Source organism: Lacerta agilis, chromosome 5 (assembly GCF_009819535.1).
Source record: "Lacerta agilis isolate rLacAgi1 chromosome 5, rLacAgi1.pri, whole genome shotgun sequence".
NCBI lineage: Eukaryota > Metazoa > Chordata > Lepidosauria > Squamata > Lacertidae > Lacerta > Lacerta agilis.
In genome coordinates, this window is record NC_046316.1 from 76,035,601 (window position 1) to 76,051,626 (window position 16,026).

The window sequence follows — 16,026 nt, forward strand, 5'->3', positions numbered from 1 at the left end:
TGCCTCAAACTGGACTAGTGAACCCATGCCTCATGGGATTATAGCATGGTTTTAGAGACCAGTATCTCATAACCTGAACTGTGCTGGCATTGGCTAACATAATGTATAATGGGGTGGAGAACATTTTGCAACATGAGCTGCCTCCTGGAGTGTGCTTATGGCAGTGGTGGGTGTAGCTGGAGGCAAAAGTAGGTGTGGTTCCAAACAAAAATGAGTGTAACAAAGGACACGACTCCTCCCTTTGTACAGCAAGGTTGTATTCTAGCCACACTAAAGACAGGAAATTCTATACATACCCTCTTGCACAACTATCCATCCAGGGATCATCACAGTTTCAGAATACTGTACCTTCCAAGCCAGCAAAAACTCTCAAGGGAGAGTTTGGAGTAAGGCCAGCGAGAAGTGTAGCCTGGTCAGGGTATTTGTGGCCTAGGGAGAATCCTTGAGGCCTGGATGGTCACATTTGGCTGCTAGGCCTTTTTCCCTATACTTGCTGTATAAAGTGGACACTTGTAGCATACCCTCCAACATTTCTCCGATGAAAATAGGGACGTCCCATTCCATAATGATTCTTTTACTATTTATACCCTACATCTTATTGGTTTGCCCCAGCACTCTGGGCAGCTTCCAACATATATAAAAACACAATAAAATATTAAACATTAAAAAATTTCACTATACAGCAGGGGTAGTGAACCTTTTTATACCTACCACCCACTAATGCCAGTTACAGGTGGGTAGCCGTGTTGGTCTGCCATAGTCAAAACAAAATAAAATTAAAAATTCTTTCCAGTAGCACCTTAGAGAGACCAACTAAGTTTGTTCTTGGTATGAGCTTTTGTGTGCATGCACACTTCTTCAGATACACTGAAACTATGAACAAACTTAGTTGGTCTCTAAGGTGCTACTGGAAAGAATTTTTAATTTTATTTTGTATCCACTAACGCATCTTTCTTGATGGTAAAATTTCCTTACCGCCCACCAGTGCTCAATGGAAGGAGGATTCAGCTTGTGCCGTAGAACCCCCTACTGCCCACCTGGAATCCTGAAACGCCCATTAGTGGGCGGTATGGAACAGGTTGACAACCCCTGCTATACAGGATTGCCTTCAGATGCCTCAGTGGTTGGATTACTCCATACCCTCCAACATTGCTCCATTGAAAACAGGGACATCCTACCATTCCCTCCAACATTTATCCAGTGAAAATAAGGACATCCTAAGGAAAAGCGGGACATTCCGGGATCAAATCAGAAGCTGGGACAGCTTCTCTAAATCAGGGACGTCCCTGGAAAATAGGGACACTTGGAGAGCCTGTTGTAGCTATGAGACTAAAGTTGCATTCAGGTGTAATATTAAACCATGGGTTAGTGCTACGGTTCCTGCTTCATATGCAGTTCTAATCTTTCATTTGCAGTTTGTAAACAAACAATCGTTTCCTAGAACTGTGGTTTGTAAAAAACGACGACTATGGTTTGTTAACAAACCAGGATTTGGACAAAATGGGAAAGTGCAGTTTGTGATAAACTGCAAATGTAGACTTTACTATAGATCTCATTGTCTTGTGTATGAAAAAGCAAGAAATGTGCACTCTTGCACATTCATTCTTACAGCACTATACCATGATTTAGTGCGTCTGAATGCAGCGTAAGCTTGTACCCTAAGGGAAAAATTAATCTTTCTAAGTTTTGTATGTGGAAGCTTTATCGGTAAGAAGCAGCACTTGAAATGTTTCCAGAAATTTTTGGGGAACTGTGAACCTGGTATATTGGTGGGATAACCTCCTGGTGGCATAAAGTGAACCATGCAACATCTTCCTATAAAGACAATGCCACATTGAGTGGATTATAGAAGACTGGTTCTAAACTGATTTAGAATCTGCAACATCAGCATTTTTCACTAAAGCTATAGCTCTATGGAGTGGCAGTTCATTGAATTCACTGCAGAACGTTCCTCTTCATCTGTTTGAAAGGATCTAAGGCAACTGTTGATGGTTGCTGCTTCATTAGGACCACATTCTGTTTAATAAATTTTAATCAATCTTCAGGTTTTAGTAGATTAAATGAGTGTATTGCATTACATTTGTATATGCTTAAAATCAGAATTTCAAATAGGAAACATACAGGGTTTTATATCTGCACTGTGAAATTGAGGTTGTTTTTTTAAAGTTTGTACAGAATAAAAGATTAAAGTGCGATTGTCACCATCTCTTCTCATTTCTTCCTAGCAGCTAGTGTTCTGCGTTATGTTCTGGAGAATAACACAAGAGTTCCATTAAAAAGTAATGCAAAAAATGGTTTAGCATTATGAACAGCCTTGAAATCACATACTTCCTCCTCCTATCCTCTCATAGGTTGCAATAAAATACTTTCATTCCTGATACAGCAACAAGCCATATTTTGCTGTTTTGCTCTGAACTGGAAAAGTGTGATATGTGCAAACCATAATTTGTTTATTTAAATAATTTTTAGACCCCTTTCAGTGTACAGTACCTTCACAAGGTAATTTCTTGCAGGAGTCTAGCATTCCTGAAAATATAGTAATTGCAATTAAGTCCAGTAGCTTTTCAAAAACCAGCAGTGATGGGGCCATATGTATCTTTGTGGGAAGGTGTGGGTCCACCACTGCAACAAACAAACAAACAAACCCACTTTGCTTACTGTTCAACCTTATAGGTCCCACTCCAGACCTCAACAACGTTCTTACAGCCGAAGCAGTGAAAGGACCAGTCACAGAAGAACACGCAGCAGATCTCGTGATAAAGAAAGACGTAAAGGCAGAGATAAAGAGAAGACAAGAGAGAAGGAGCGTGCTAGAGGAAAAGAAAAGGATCAGCATTATACCCAAAGTGGGTAAGTAACAAAGGAAATTTCTTCATGAAATAGTGAGATAAGTTGAATATCATAGCATTAGTTTTTTCCTCGGTTTTAAGTAATTTCTTTTAGAAATATTTAATATGTTGTGATCTTATATCGATCCCAGTAGTCCTTCTCTCCTGCCCCCAAATGTAGGCCACTACATGCATGCGCGACCTGCGCAGCGAACACAGGAAGCAAACACTTCCGGGTTTGCTGCGTTTGTAACGTGAAAAAATGCAACCCGCAGCTATCGTAACCCGAGGTATGACTGTACTGACTTTAACCAACCTCTGGATATCACATATATATATATATTGGACCATGGAATATTTCACATTGTTCAGAAGAAGTTGAATCTGATTAATATCTTTTAAGAAAAGGTGAGATCTAGTAAGTAAGTTTGCCAGTCACAGAAAGATGCTATTTTATTGCTACTGAACTTGGCGGTATTGGCGTACCTAGATATTCCATGGAGTTCGTGTTCCCAGTGTTTGTCCAAACGGGCTTTTTTAAGTGTTATGTGGAGTGCTTTTCTTCAAGGCTTCTTACATCCGTGCTGTGTGCTTTGACAAGTGTTTGTCCAGTGATGTCAGAAATGGTGGTGTTGGTGTTGAAGAGCATAAGATAAACACTGAATATGAAGTGAGTTGGAGACAGATGGTTGCTTTCCAAGGATGTGGCCTTTGAAGTGAAATGTTGTAGCTGTAGTTAGAAGCATTCTCAGTGAAACAGAGGTTTACAGCAGTATAAAAAGCTTGTTAAGTGTGCATCAGGCTCAGGCTGGATACACCATATAGTTTTCTAGAGATGCTGGAACCAGACCCTTCAGCAGTCCTGGAAGCCAACTCTGTCTCTATGTCTGCACTGGCAGCATTGTTAGAGAACCTAATAAAGTCTCCACAACACCAGGGGAACATTCATCCTCCTGTTTCATCAACAAAAACTTTTAAATAAAATAATCAAACTTGTATCATTTTAGTTTTTTGTAACATTAAAAATATCTTAAATGTGAGAAGATTATTCTTAGACGATGGTATTGGAGGTAGGCTTATGAGTAGGGATATGCTTATTCCATTCAGGTTCTTTTCTCCTTTGTTCCTTCTTTTGCTCATTTCATCTCATTTCTACATAAATGTGCAAAAAAACAAACAAACAACAACACAAAAAACAAACGACAACAAAACAATACCCTGCACCAAACCCCTCTTTTTTATCCACTTTCAGTTTGACAAGGTGATCCTTCTTTTAATTTCTCTTTTTAAAGGTGTTTTGCTAACCACTTGAAATAGCAAAAAGGACATCTACTTTACACTACCCACACACTTTGAAAATGGTGCTGAAATTGCCTCTTGAACGCCAGGAGTAATGGGATGTGATGATGTCACCTCACCTCCCTCTGAAGTGCTTTGTATATGGAAAAAATGAAGGCTGATTCAAGCAGCTAGAAAGTCGTGTTTTTTGTTTTAAAAAGAAGAAAATGTTAAAGGTGGCCCATGGACCACCTTGTCAAATTCTAAATAGCAGTTCAAAGTGTGGGGCAATTGCCACAATATATTTTGATCTACACAATGATCCCGAAGGTGTGGATCTGGTCAGTTCTTTTCCAGAAATGGAGCAGATGGATTACTTAACCATCCCTGGCAAAAACAGTAATTCTTATTTGCTACAAAAGTGTGCTGTAAGTGTTGTTTTCTTTTCTTGAGGCAGTTGGTTGCTTCACACTACAATTTGTGGCATATCAGCAATGTTATGTCTGACTGTGTAATTGGAACACAACTATGATGATTTATTGAAGCAAACAGTGTTTCTTTGCATGGCCCAAATCTAACCAGATGTTTTTAGTTTGCAAAAAAGAAAAAAGAGAGTACTTTAATAGATCTTTCCTGTTCACCATTCACAAAATGGGGTATTTTCTTCAAACAAAATTCATGTACCAGGTTTCTGACAAGGACTAAACTGAGCTAGGTATATGCCTTTTAGTTTCATTGAATACTTGAATTACTTACAATTTGCACCTGGTGATAACTGCTGAGTCATTGAATGTACTTTGGTGCATTTAGGTTACTCTTGGTATTGATACTGCCTAAGTGAGCACATTGTTCTTCCTTTTTTTTTTTTTTATAAGAATTTATTGACCTTTTTCTTATAACAACATATACCCACACCCACACCTACAATTAAACAAATGCAAAACAAATACCTTGATAAAACAAATACAAACAATGTCAAGTTTTCTTGTTGCATCTTTTCTTTAAAAAGAAAATTTCTATTTCCATATCTTGACCATTGACTTCCCCTGCCCTTTCTCCTTCGAGTTCATATCCTTAATCTATTTTATAACCATTTCTCCTGAAATTCAAATTCAATTATATAGTTACACACAATTATATATTCAACATTTAACTAACAATGCATCATCGTAGTAATATCTCATCATAATTCTTCTTCCATTGAAATCTTCACCAATCATTTATATCATATCTATCTCTTCTATCCTTTAAACTGCTGCTAATAACATAGTAACTCAAAATATCTCCTTTCATATTCAAACAAAAAATAAAACAGAAAGATTGTTGACAGTATTCACCCTCCGATTTCAAAATTCCATGACAGGCTACTTCAAATTTTACTTAGTGTTTCACCCCACACCTCCTCTGTCCATTATTCTTCTCCTGGTGGCATCAACACTGAATTTCCCTGTGGCTTCCCTCTCCAAGCGTCCACAGATCCAGGCACAGTCCAAAACTCTCCTTGCCACGAGCTCCAGGATGTCCATCTCGTCGTCTCTCAGCTTCTCCGGTTCTTTGTAGCATTCCTTTTCTTCTTGTAAAAACCATAATTCTCTGTCCCTGGCCCCCGAGCTCACACCTCGGGGACTGGATATAACAAATCTTACCGTCGCCTTGGGACTGCCACCCCCAAAAGGCGAGTTTCTTCTCCGAAGTAGCTCACTCATTTCTCTCCATCTTCCCAGACACCCTCTCAGCTCTTTGGCAAGACTTTCTTCCAAAGTGTTAAAAGTTTTAAAAGCCTCCTCTGTGGGCAATTGGTTCTCTTTCAGACCCCCACACAAGACTTTGACTTTCCTGTACAGCAGTTCCACCTTCAAAGCAGTGAGCCTCTGTTCGTCCGTTAGTCCAGAGTTCAGTACCAGTTCAAGGACGAAGCCCAGCATACTGGTAGAGGGGGAGGAAGTGGGTATCAAATTTCTACTCCTGCCTCTCTGTTCATCGCCATTTTCCTAAACTGGAGTGCAGATACCGCAACTTTAAATGGAGATATTTTCCACTAATTTACTTCCCAAGAAAAAAGTTTGCCAGTCTCATGTATCAATTTTAAGCACATTGTAGCAGTCCTGTAGCAGCAGTTGCTCAAATTGGTTAACTTCTTTAACTCGAAGGGAAGAAGGCAGGCTGCCTTTCTCCTTCCCCCCGGATCGTTCCAAAAGCTCGATTTCTGGTCAAATTAGCTACTCACGACCACCGGGTTCCTTTGGCTCCATTCTTCAAAGGTAGAACTAAGACGCTCACCGCGGGCTTTGTCGCCGCATTTGCATCCCGGTTGGGGCATATCCCCGTAAGCCCGGCTCCGTTGTCCCTTCACCCCCACTCCCCCTTTACAGGGGGGGCAAGGGAAGGGTTCGGAGCCTCCGTGGGCGCAGCCAGGGAGCCCAGGGTGCGGGACGCTCTTCCCGCACCCCAACCGGAGCCCCGCTTTGCGGTTGCGGGGCTCCTAACCCCCGGGATGGATCGGGCGCCTCGCAGCCGAAGCAGCCCCGACCACCCGCTATGGCGTCGCCAGCCGGAAGTCTCCACATTGTTCTTCCATAGAGCTATGACTCCTTGACCCAAACTCTAGGAGTTACATCAGTGGCATTTGATCTTGTTGGACGTTTCTGAAAGGAATAGACTGTTTAGAAGTGATAGGGTATAGATGCTATAACAGCATAAGTATATTATTACTCATATAACCATGATTTTCTGTTCTATGCAATATTAATATTATTTTGGTAAAATAGAGCAATTTACAACATTGGTTTCTCTCCCTCAGATCATCTTGTATATGTAGGGCTTTGAAAATAAGGTTTTCATACTGTTTAGAAACACTTCAAATATTAATAAGCTACTGAATGAAATTTGACAGGAGGTTCTTGATGTAATTCATACCTCCTATACCTTTTAACATGGAATAGTTTTCATTTAATCAGACGATGATCAAAGAATGCCTGCATAGGGAATATGGATCTAAGAAACTTTTGTTATACAGCTATTTGTCATTTTGAAGATTTAGCTTGCTAACAGCAACATGTTACTGTTATTTAGTGCCAATTTCTAGCCCCATTTGGATAAGAAAGGGATACTCACAAGCCTTAAGCTCTTTTTGTGCTACTGAAAGTTGTTACCTTTTGGGATAACTAGCAGGTGAGAGGCAGAAAAGTGGGTAAATGATTAACCAAACTATATATACTGTTCCTTAAGCCATGGAATGCTATTTCTAAGAAAGTCTGTTCTGTTTTAGTACAGTATTCACTTCAACTGAAATATTATAGTTCAATAGCTGGTGGTAATAAATACTTGAATTACTTAAAATGAATGTCATAGTAGTAGCACCAGAAGGCAGGGTCTCATCAGAGTAGGTTTTCTGATAGTGGTTAGGATGGTTCTACATGATGGGCCTGAAGAACTGCAGGATTTCCTGGAAGATTCGTCTCTGGGATTCTTGTATTGTGGACTCAACAGGAAGAAACGTTTGAAGCCACTGTGTTCAGTGCTAGCATTGATAATGAGATGACTCTCTCTCTCTCTCTCTCTCTCTCTCTCTCTCTCTTACTTTTCCTAGATCAAAACCTCTTTTTCCAAACATTTTATTGTACGTAAGAGTCATGTTGGAGTCATGATGAATGTCGCTTACACTTGTTGCTTGTATTATCTGCTTAATGCTTGGGGTGGGGGAGGGAAGATTTTTGGGATCTTTTGTATTTTAAAAGAACCATGAGATCCACCAATGGGAAGCCAGTGCGAATAGTAACTTGTGGGGCAGACACACTTACAATTCAGGAATGGACATGTTTGAGTATCTTTTTTTGGTGTATTCCCTATGAAGGACTTCCAAAGAAAAAGTGTTTTGGCTAACATTTTTCAGTTGAAATTAGCTCATTTTTATAGCTGGACTTTCTGTATTACTAATGCCCTTATCTAGTGACTTTTGCTGGTCACAATTTTATAAATAAATGCCCGTTGATGGGCTTTTAGCACTTGGCAGACAACATGAGAAAATAAACAAGGAAAGCTGGACTATTCTTAGTTTGACAGCAGTCAGACACTCTTGGAGCTTGTCATATTTTTCTTACCTCTTAGTACTTTATGCAGCAGGAAGTCATTTATGCTAATTTTGCCTGATTTGCATATAGGTTATAAGAGTTCTGTGGTAGAAAGCATGTTCAGAACTCCTTTTAAGTGCCTCTTTAGATCAAAGTGGGTCTGTGTGATAGCTGTTGTCTGACACCAAGCTGTGTGGTGTTGTTTTCATTAAACATTTATCATACTTCCAGTGTGACAGCAGGCAACTCTGTGCTTGAGCAACATGTTTCTATGCAAAATTTATTGAAAAAGATGAGACATTGTAAAGAGATCTTGTTGTCTTTCACAAGTGGCGAAGGCTAAATGTTTCACTGGATGAAGTATACTTTCACCTGATGAAGTGTTACCTTGAAGCAGCAGCAGTGGCAGCATTGTTTGCTTAATTATAGACTTGCTTTCTTGGTTTTTTATTTACTATTTGGTTTTTGCATGTAACACTTTAAAGTAAAATTTTAAATTTTGGTTGAGGTTTCTTTTATAGTCTTCTACTAGCTGATAACTGCAGTGTGTTAACAGCGTCAACTTACTTCAAATTAAATAATTCAACCTATTCATTACATGATGATACAGATTTTAATGTATAGTGAACACTTCTGTAAAGGGATGCATATTGGGACAAAACTCCTAACGTCACAATACACTAATGGAGTCTAGCGATAACTGACCAGAAAAGAGATCTTTGAGTCATGGTGAATAGCTCGATAAAAAATTTTTCCTCAGTGTGCGGCAATTAAGAAGAAGGCAAATTCCAGGTTAGGGATCACTAGGAAAAGGACTGAAAATAAAACTGCCAGTATCTTAATGCTATTATACATATGCCTGGTGTGACTGTACGTGTACAGTTCTGGTGACTGCACCTTAAAAAGGATATTGCAGAACTGGAAAAAGTTCAGAAAGGGGAACCCAAAATTTTCCAAGGGGTTGAAGCAACTTGCCTAAGAAGAAAGGCTACAACGTTTGGGGCTTTTTGGTTTAGAAAAATGACAAGCAATGGGGCATGGTAGAAGTGTATGAAATTATTAATGGTGTGGAGAAAGTGAACAGAGAGATCTTTTCTGCCTGTCCCATAATACTAAAACTAAATGCCATTCAGTGAAGATGTCTGTTGGAAGATTCAGTACAGATAGAAAGAAGTGCTTCTTCAGAATGTAAGGTCATTGCTAAACTCTGGAATTTGATGGCCACAGATTTGGGTGACTTTAAAAGGGAATCAGACTAATTTACAGAGAATTAAGTATATCCATAGCTACAAACTGACCAAACTGCAGGAGGCAGTGAAAGACAGACATGTCTGGCGTGCTCTGGTCCATGGGGTCACGAAGAGCCGGACACGACTGAACAACAACAACAACAACAACAACAACAACATAACTAAAAGTCATGATGGCTTTTTATTACATCCTGTATTGGACACCATATGCCTCTAATCATCAGTTTCTGTGATGGGGCAGGGCTATTGCGATCATGTTCTGCTTATGGGCTTCCTATAGGCATCTGGTTAGCCACTGATAGAATAGAATGCTAGACAAGAGCAACATTTGGTCTGATCCAAAACGTTTTAACTACTTGTATAAAATAAAACCTGCTAAGAGCCAGTGTGGTGTAGTGGTTAAGAGCGGTAGACTCATAATCTGGTGAACTGGGTTCGCGTCTCCGCTCCTCCACATGCAGCTGCTGGGTGACATTTGGCTAGTCACACTTCTTTGAAGTCTCTCAGCCCCACTCACCTCACAGTGTGTTTGTTGTGAGGGAGGAAGGGAAAGGCGAATGTTAGCCGCTTTGAGACTCCTTTGGGTAGTGATAAAGCGGGATATCAAATCAAAACTACTCCTCCTCCTGCTCCTCCTCCTCCTCCTCCTCCTCCTCCTCCTCCTCCTCTTCTTCTTCTTCTTCGTGTCTGCTATAAGTGGTCATGATTAAAGCCATTGCTTAAGCTGCTTATTTATTATATCAAATAATAGAGAGCAATAATATTATTTAGGAATAGTACATGGAAAGTTGCCATTCTGCACAAGTATTAAAAAGCAAAAACTGTGATAATGGTCAAAGATTGGGACAAATAATGTTGAGCCTTATGTGTATAATGTTTTAAAACACCTAAATATAGGCTAACTAAAAGGGGAGTGGGGTGTGTATCTAGCATCACAAAAGCCCCCCCAAATAATAGCAGCCATTTTGTGACTATGGCCCACAGGACATCCTCAAAATTCAAAATGTATCTGCTAGTCCAATAAGGTTGGTGGCCCCTTCAATAAGGCATGAAGGAATTTCCCCACCATCAGTGCAAAAACCAGCAAGAAGTAGTTTTTATAAGAATTTTAAGAAATGTTGGTCGCTCACCTCGTGACATACTAGCAGGTAATCTGAGATGTCCTGAGAAATCTGTGGAGCAACATTTCCTACAGCATTGAAAGCTTTTAAACCATAGTTCTACTGTCCTTTGGTCTCTCATGGTTGGATCTATACTTGTAGTCAGTGGACTTTGACTTGCATTGGACTGGAGAAAGGATGGGGAGAGACTATTTATTTGCTTATTCCACTTTCTCCTTGTATCCCCTGAAAATCTATTTCATTCGGGAGACTGAGATACGAGATGGTGAGGGCCTGAAGGGAAGGATAAGCAAAAATGGTTTCCCCTCTTCCTCCAGCAGGGATCTTCTGCTTCATCTCGGTTCTCTTCTTGAACAAAACGAGCCCTTCTGTTTGCAAAATGGCCAACAGTTCTTACACCAAACAGTTGTTTCTAGTTTTCTAGGTTGTAAACTTTGAATAATTTGCACTGAGTGGTAGGATTGCAACTTGCAATCCAGGTCATTATGGGGTGGGGAGGATATAGTTCACTGTTTCCACTTAAAAGATGATAGCTGTGGCTTGCGGAGTAATCTTGAAAGTGAAGATCTGGTATGTTTCTTCTCATTGGATGATGTTACTGTATTTTTTTCTCACTGTCTGAAGCTCAATATATCCAAAATCATTGATGGCTGAAGGTGTGCTTCATGTGCTCTTTTTTGGTTTTGAACTTAATATCAGTTGTTGGAAAGGGCTCTTTGCTTTCTATAGTGAGCCAGAAACAGATGAGATAATGTCATGAAGGCATCTTTAACATTGCTTTGTCGTAGCTTGAATTTGGCATGGTACATCATCACAGTTAGAAATGCGAAATGTCTTTTGAAATGAGCTTCCTATCCAGATGAATTGTATTCATGACTTTTTTTCTCTGCTGTGGTAAAGAAGATAGGAAAAATGCCGGATGCCACCAATGAGTTCTCGACTTTGATTTTTTCCCTCTCTTGTTAACTTAAAAGTTGACCATAAATCCACTGGCTGTTCAGCTGTTTTACTCACATTTTAAGTCTTGTATAGCAGGTGAAACCTGTAGAATTCTCTGATCTGTTTGAAAATTTCAAATTACGTAGTTAATCTTATGGAAGAAAGAAAATTGGGTCAAGTGCTACAGTTGACTGCTACTTTGATTCTAAACATTTGTGCTTCCATATCTGTATTGTAATGTGCTATTACATATATATTATAATGCACTATATGATTTTGTTTTGGTGGTGATGAAACTTCTAGCAGAGATCGGTGAGGCTTTGATGTGAATATATGATTCTTGGTGTGTGTCTGTCCCCTTTATTATTAACTTTTAGATGGAATTTTAAAACATTCCTATTCATCCAGGTATTTCCTGGCTGAAAGATGTTGTTCCTGGCAATCTTGAAAATGTTTCATTGCAAGGGGTTGGGTCCCTTCCAACTCTATGATTCTATGATTTAGCCATTATGATATTTGATCATGGTCAAATGATTATATTTTTAAACTTTTCATATAGTTTTTTGTTTGTTTTGGTGCTTGTTACCCGGGACTCTTTGTTACAAGGGGGTAGGGCAGATAGAAGGGTCATTGATGGCCAGTGTTTTTTTTCTAATAAATAAAACTTGTTGGTTGTTGTTGTTAATATAATGCCATCCATGTACATGGGAAAGGAGCAGATGCCTGAGGGTGTGGCCAAGAAGAATGAGAAGCAAAAACAATCTTGAGTGTGGTGCCCCAGAAAGCAAGGGAAAATAGGGAAAAGCAGAAAAGAGGGAAGCAAAAGGCTTTAAGCTGCAGAAGATAGAGAGAGAGGCTGAAATTCACATTGATTTGACATAACCAATCAAATACTTGGCTGCAGGTCTCTTGACTTTCTATAGAGCTAGAATAACACTTCTTAGTTATTAGCATGATGTCACATTGTTTGGTGATGTTTCACTGCAATAAATATATATTTGCTGGCAAAGGAAAAAGTTAGGCTCTTATTTCGAGATAATCTAATTCTTATGAATGCATAAGAAATGCATTAAGAATTTGGGCTACTAGAGTATAGTGTAAATGTGCATTTTTAAGTTTTAATCCTGTATTCATATTGATGTATTGGAGTATTTAAATTTAATTTGTTATTTCTTGTTTTCAAAAAGAGTTGTTAACCTATTTGGAAACTTTAGAGACACGTTATGTGAAACTGTTTATGGATTTGAGAATTATAGAGCTTTAAACTTCCAGCAGCATTGTTGTGTTCTCATAATACTTTAATTGGAGTTATTGTGGGATTTTATTTGAATCATTCCTTCAAGAAAAGATTTTTCCCACCTAAAAGGGGATTTTTTTAAACCTAAAGCTGCATTTTAACCCCCCCAAGTACCTTGCATTTAAAAAGCAGCTGGCTATTGTTTAACTGGACCCTTTTAATCTGTGTATGAAGAATCCAAACTGAATGATATGGAGCTGTGAAAATCCAGTTAGTGTGAGCTGTAATCTCTTTACTGGCTTTAAGTAGTTAGAGTAGCATTCAGAAACCCTCCAGATACTGAACTGCAGAGATACAGTAATCACCTAAACATGTGCCCAATTTTTTGCTGTCAGGCAACTAAAGCAGAAAAGTCCTTAACAATCATTCATTGAAAGTAGTGACCTTTTTGTTGTAAGATAACACTGAATGCAATATTAAAACAGGGTTATAACTGTGTTTCTAAAATCTTACGACTATCTGATATTACTGTAAATTGTCTAGGCTATTGATAGAGAAGGGCATGCAGTCTTGTAGAAAATAAAATGTTACACTTTTGTGTTTAAATACCACTTTTACTTTTCCATCAAATGACATTCATGTCGTTAAAACTGCCGATGAATAACAAAAACCACAGTACTTGAATAAAAATTAATATTTGCATTTGTGTACACATGATTCTATTCACTTGCTGAATCTGGGTTGCAAGGAAATGTGAAATAATGTCAATTATTTATTTGTGTTTTCACATGATTCTGTGAAAAGGCAAGAGCCTATTTTTAGTTTTGCAATTGATGACTAATAAACTATTTTAAACACCTTTAAAGCACACTCTAAGTAAATGTTCATTTTTTTTTTTAAAAAAGAAGTGAACTAGACTTGCACAATTTGTGATCTGTCTCCTAGCTACTGTTTTTGCCTGCCAACCGGGAACTGGAAAAAAAAGGATTGGGAAGGAGCTTTCAGGCATCCAGCTGACTGTCCACAGTATGTATATGTGGCAGGCTATGCTCAGAATGACAGGTCACGATTTGTGCAGACCTCTTGTGGATTAATACCAGATCACATCCAGATTTCAACCAGAAAAAGTTGTTCACTCTCTGTTGACATTTCTAACTGTGATTTTTTTTAAAAAAAATTACAAGCAAAACAGGTATACTGATTGGTGTAAATAAAATATTTATCCTAATAAAAAGTTGAAGATTATTCATAATAGGATGCAAATTATCATCACTAGATCTTTTCTGTAAAATCATTTTGCATTAGAGAGTGACTTGTCCGGCTTTTATAAATGGAACAACCATAGCTGTCAACCCTCCCTACTGTTCCCCACTGCTATAATAAGGGAATTTCCCGCAAAAAAGGGAAAGGTTGACAGCTATGGAAACAATACTGTTGGCCAAATATAGCCTATATTATGTTAGAAGATATGCAGGTGAATCAGGTCTTGATGGGATGCCTGATGATACTGGGTCTCATTATGATGGTGCCTAAGTAAGAAATGGAACACAGTAGCGATATGGGATTGTTCAAGAGGTTTTTTATTGTATTTGAATCTTTGTTATGTGGCTCATTGTTGGTGGCAAGTTGTTGTTGAGGTTGTGGAACTATTAATACTAAGGAAAGACTGAATATCTGAGGCCTGTGAGAGGTAACCATGATGGATTATAAACTATTGTTGGCTATAGTTAAAAGCTGTAAAGTGGGAAACTATTTCAGTCTTAACACAGTGTTTCCCAACCTTTTTCCCAGTTGGGAAACACTGGTCTAACGGTTACCCTTCCGGGGGCCACATGTAGTAGGCAGGGTCATTGCAAAAACTGGGTGCGACTTCTCTTACACATGTTTGTGTACACATAAGTTCTCAGACATAGTAAGGTAATTAAAGGTAAAGGTAAAGGGACCCCTCACCATTAGGTCCAGTCCTGTCCGACTCTGGGGTTGCGGCGCTTATCTCGCATTACTGGCCGAGGGAGCTGGCGTACAGCTTCCGGGTCATGTGGCCAGCATGACAAAGCCGCTTCTGGCGAACCAGAGCAGCGCATGGAAACACTGTTTACCTTCCCGCCAGAGCGGTACCTATTTATCTACTTGCACTTTAACGAGCTTTCTAATTGCTAGGTGGGCAGGAGCTGGGACAGAGCAACAGGAGCTCACCCCATTGCGGGGATTCGAACCACTGACATTCTGATCAGCAAGCCCTAGACTCTGTGGGTTTAACCCACAGCACCACCCGCGTCCCGTCCACATAATAATTACTAATAACTAATACACTTAATACAGATCTAATACCTACATGCAGACTCGCATGCATGTGCACAGGCAGACTCGCATCCCTAGCAGTTGCTCTTGAATTATTATTATTATTATTATTATTATTATTATTATTATTATTTTAGTTTGTTGAAGTTTAATTGCTAGAGGAGGATGTTTGGCATAGAGATTGCACCTAAGGAGGAGAAGGTTACCTTTGCTCTTCAACCGCTTGTTGTTCAGTCGTTCAGTCGTGTCCGACTCTTCGTGACCCCATGGACCAGAGCACGCCAGGCACCCCTATCCTCCACTGCCTCCCGCAGTTTGGCCAAACACATGCTAGTCGCTTCAAGAACACTGTCCAACCATCTCATCCTCTGTCGTCCCCTTCTCCTTGTGCCCTCCATCTTTCCCAACATCAGGGTCTTTTCCAGGGAGTCTTCTCTTCTCATGAGGTGGCCAAAGTACTGGAGTCTCAACTTCAGGATCTGTCCTTCCAGTGAGTACTCGGGGCTGATTTCTTTAAGGATGGATAAGTTTGATCTTTTTGCAGTCCATGGGACTCTCACGAGTCTCCTCCAGCACCATAATTATTCAGCCACAGTCCCTACCAAATATTGTCCTCTTTTGTGGCATTTAGGCTGGAAAACAGCCTTCCATTGATTGTAGGAGGGGTCTTTGTAAATACTCCTGGAGCATTTGGAGCAGGTTTCCCTAAACTTGGGTCCTTGAATCTTATTAAACCACAACCCCCACCATCCCCAGCTAGCACGATCAAATTTGATCAGGGATGATGGGAGGAACCAAAATTGGGGAAATTTGGCTTAGAGGATGATGATGAGGTGATGCCGCAAGACTCTTCTTGTTCTTGCTGCACCAGACTAATGTGGCTATTAAAAGTTGCCATTGCGAGTGAAGTTACAGGCGAGTATCTAAAGAAGTATATGGTTAAGCAGAAGAGAGACATCTCTGCAACCAGAACTTTTCTTGCTTCATTTTTTACTGAAAAGA

General features: G+C 39.6%; 1 protein-coding gene across 2 annotated transcripts in view; it reads left to right on the forward strand.

Annotated features, from left to right (window-relative positions):
- Nucleotides 1-16,026, forward strand: part of RSRC1 (arginine and serine rich coiled-coil 1) — a 167,031-nt gene that overhangs the window by 35,641 nt on the left and 115,364 nt on the right. For both annotated transcript variants that reach the window (XM_033150528.1, XM_033150527.1), the window contains exon 4: nucleotides 2,674-2,850. In XM_033150528.1, coding sequence (XP_033006419.1) covers nucleotides 2,674-2,850 — 177 coding nt within the window. The remainder of the gene's footprint in view (nucleotides 1-2,673; nucleotides 2,851-16,026) is intronic.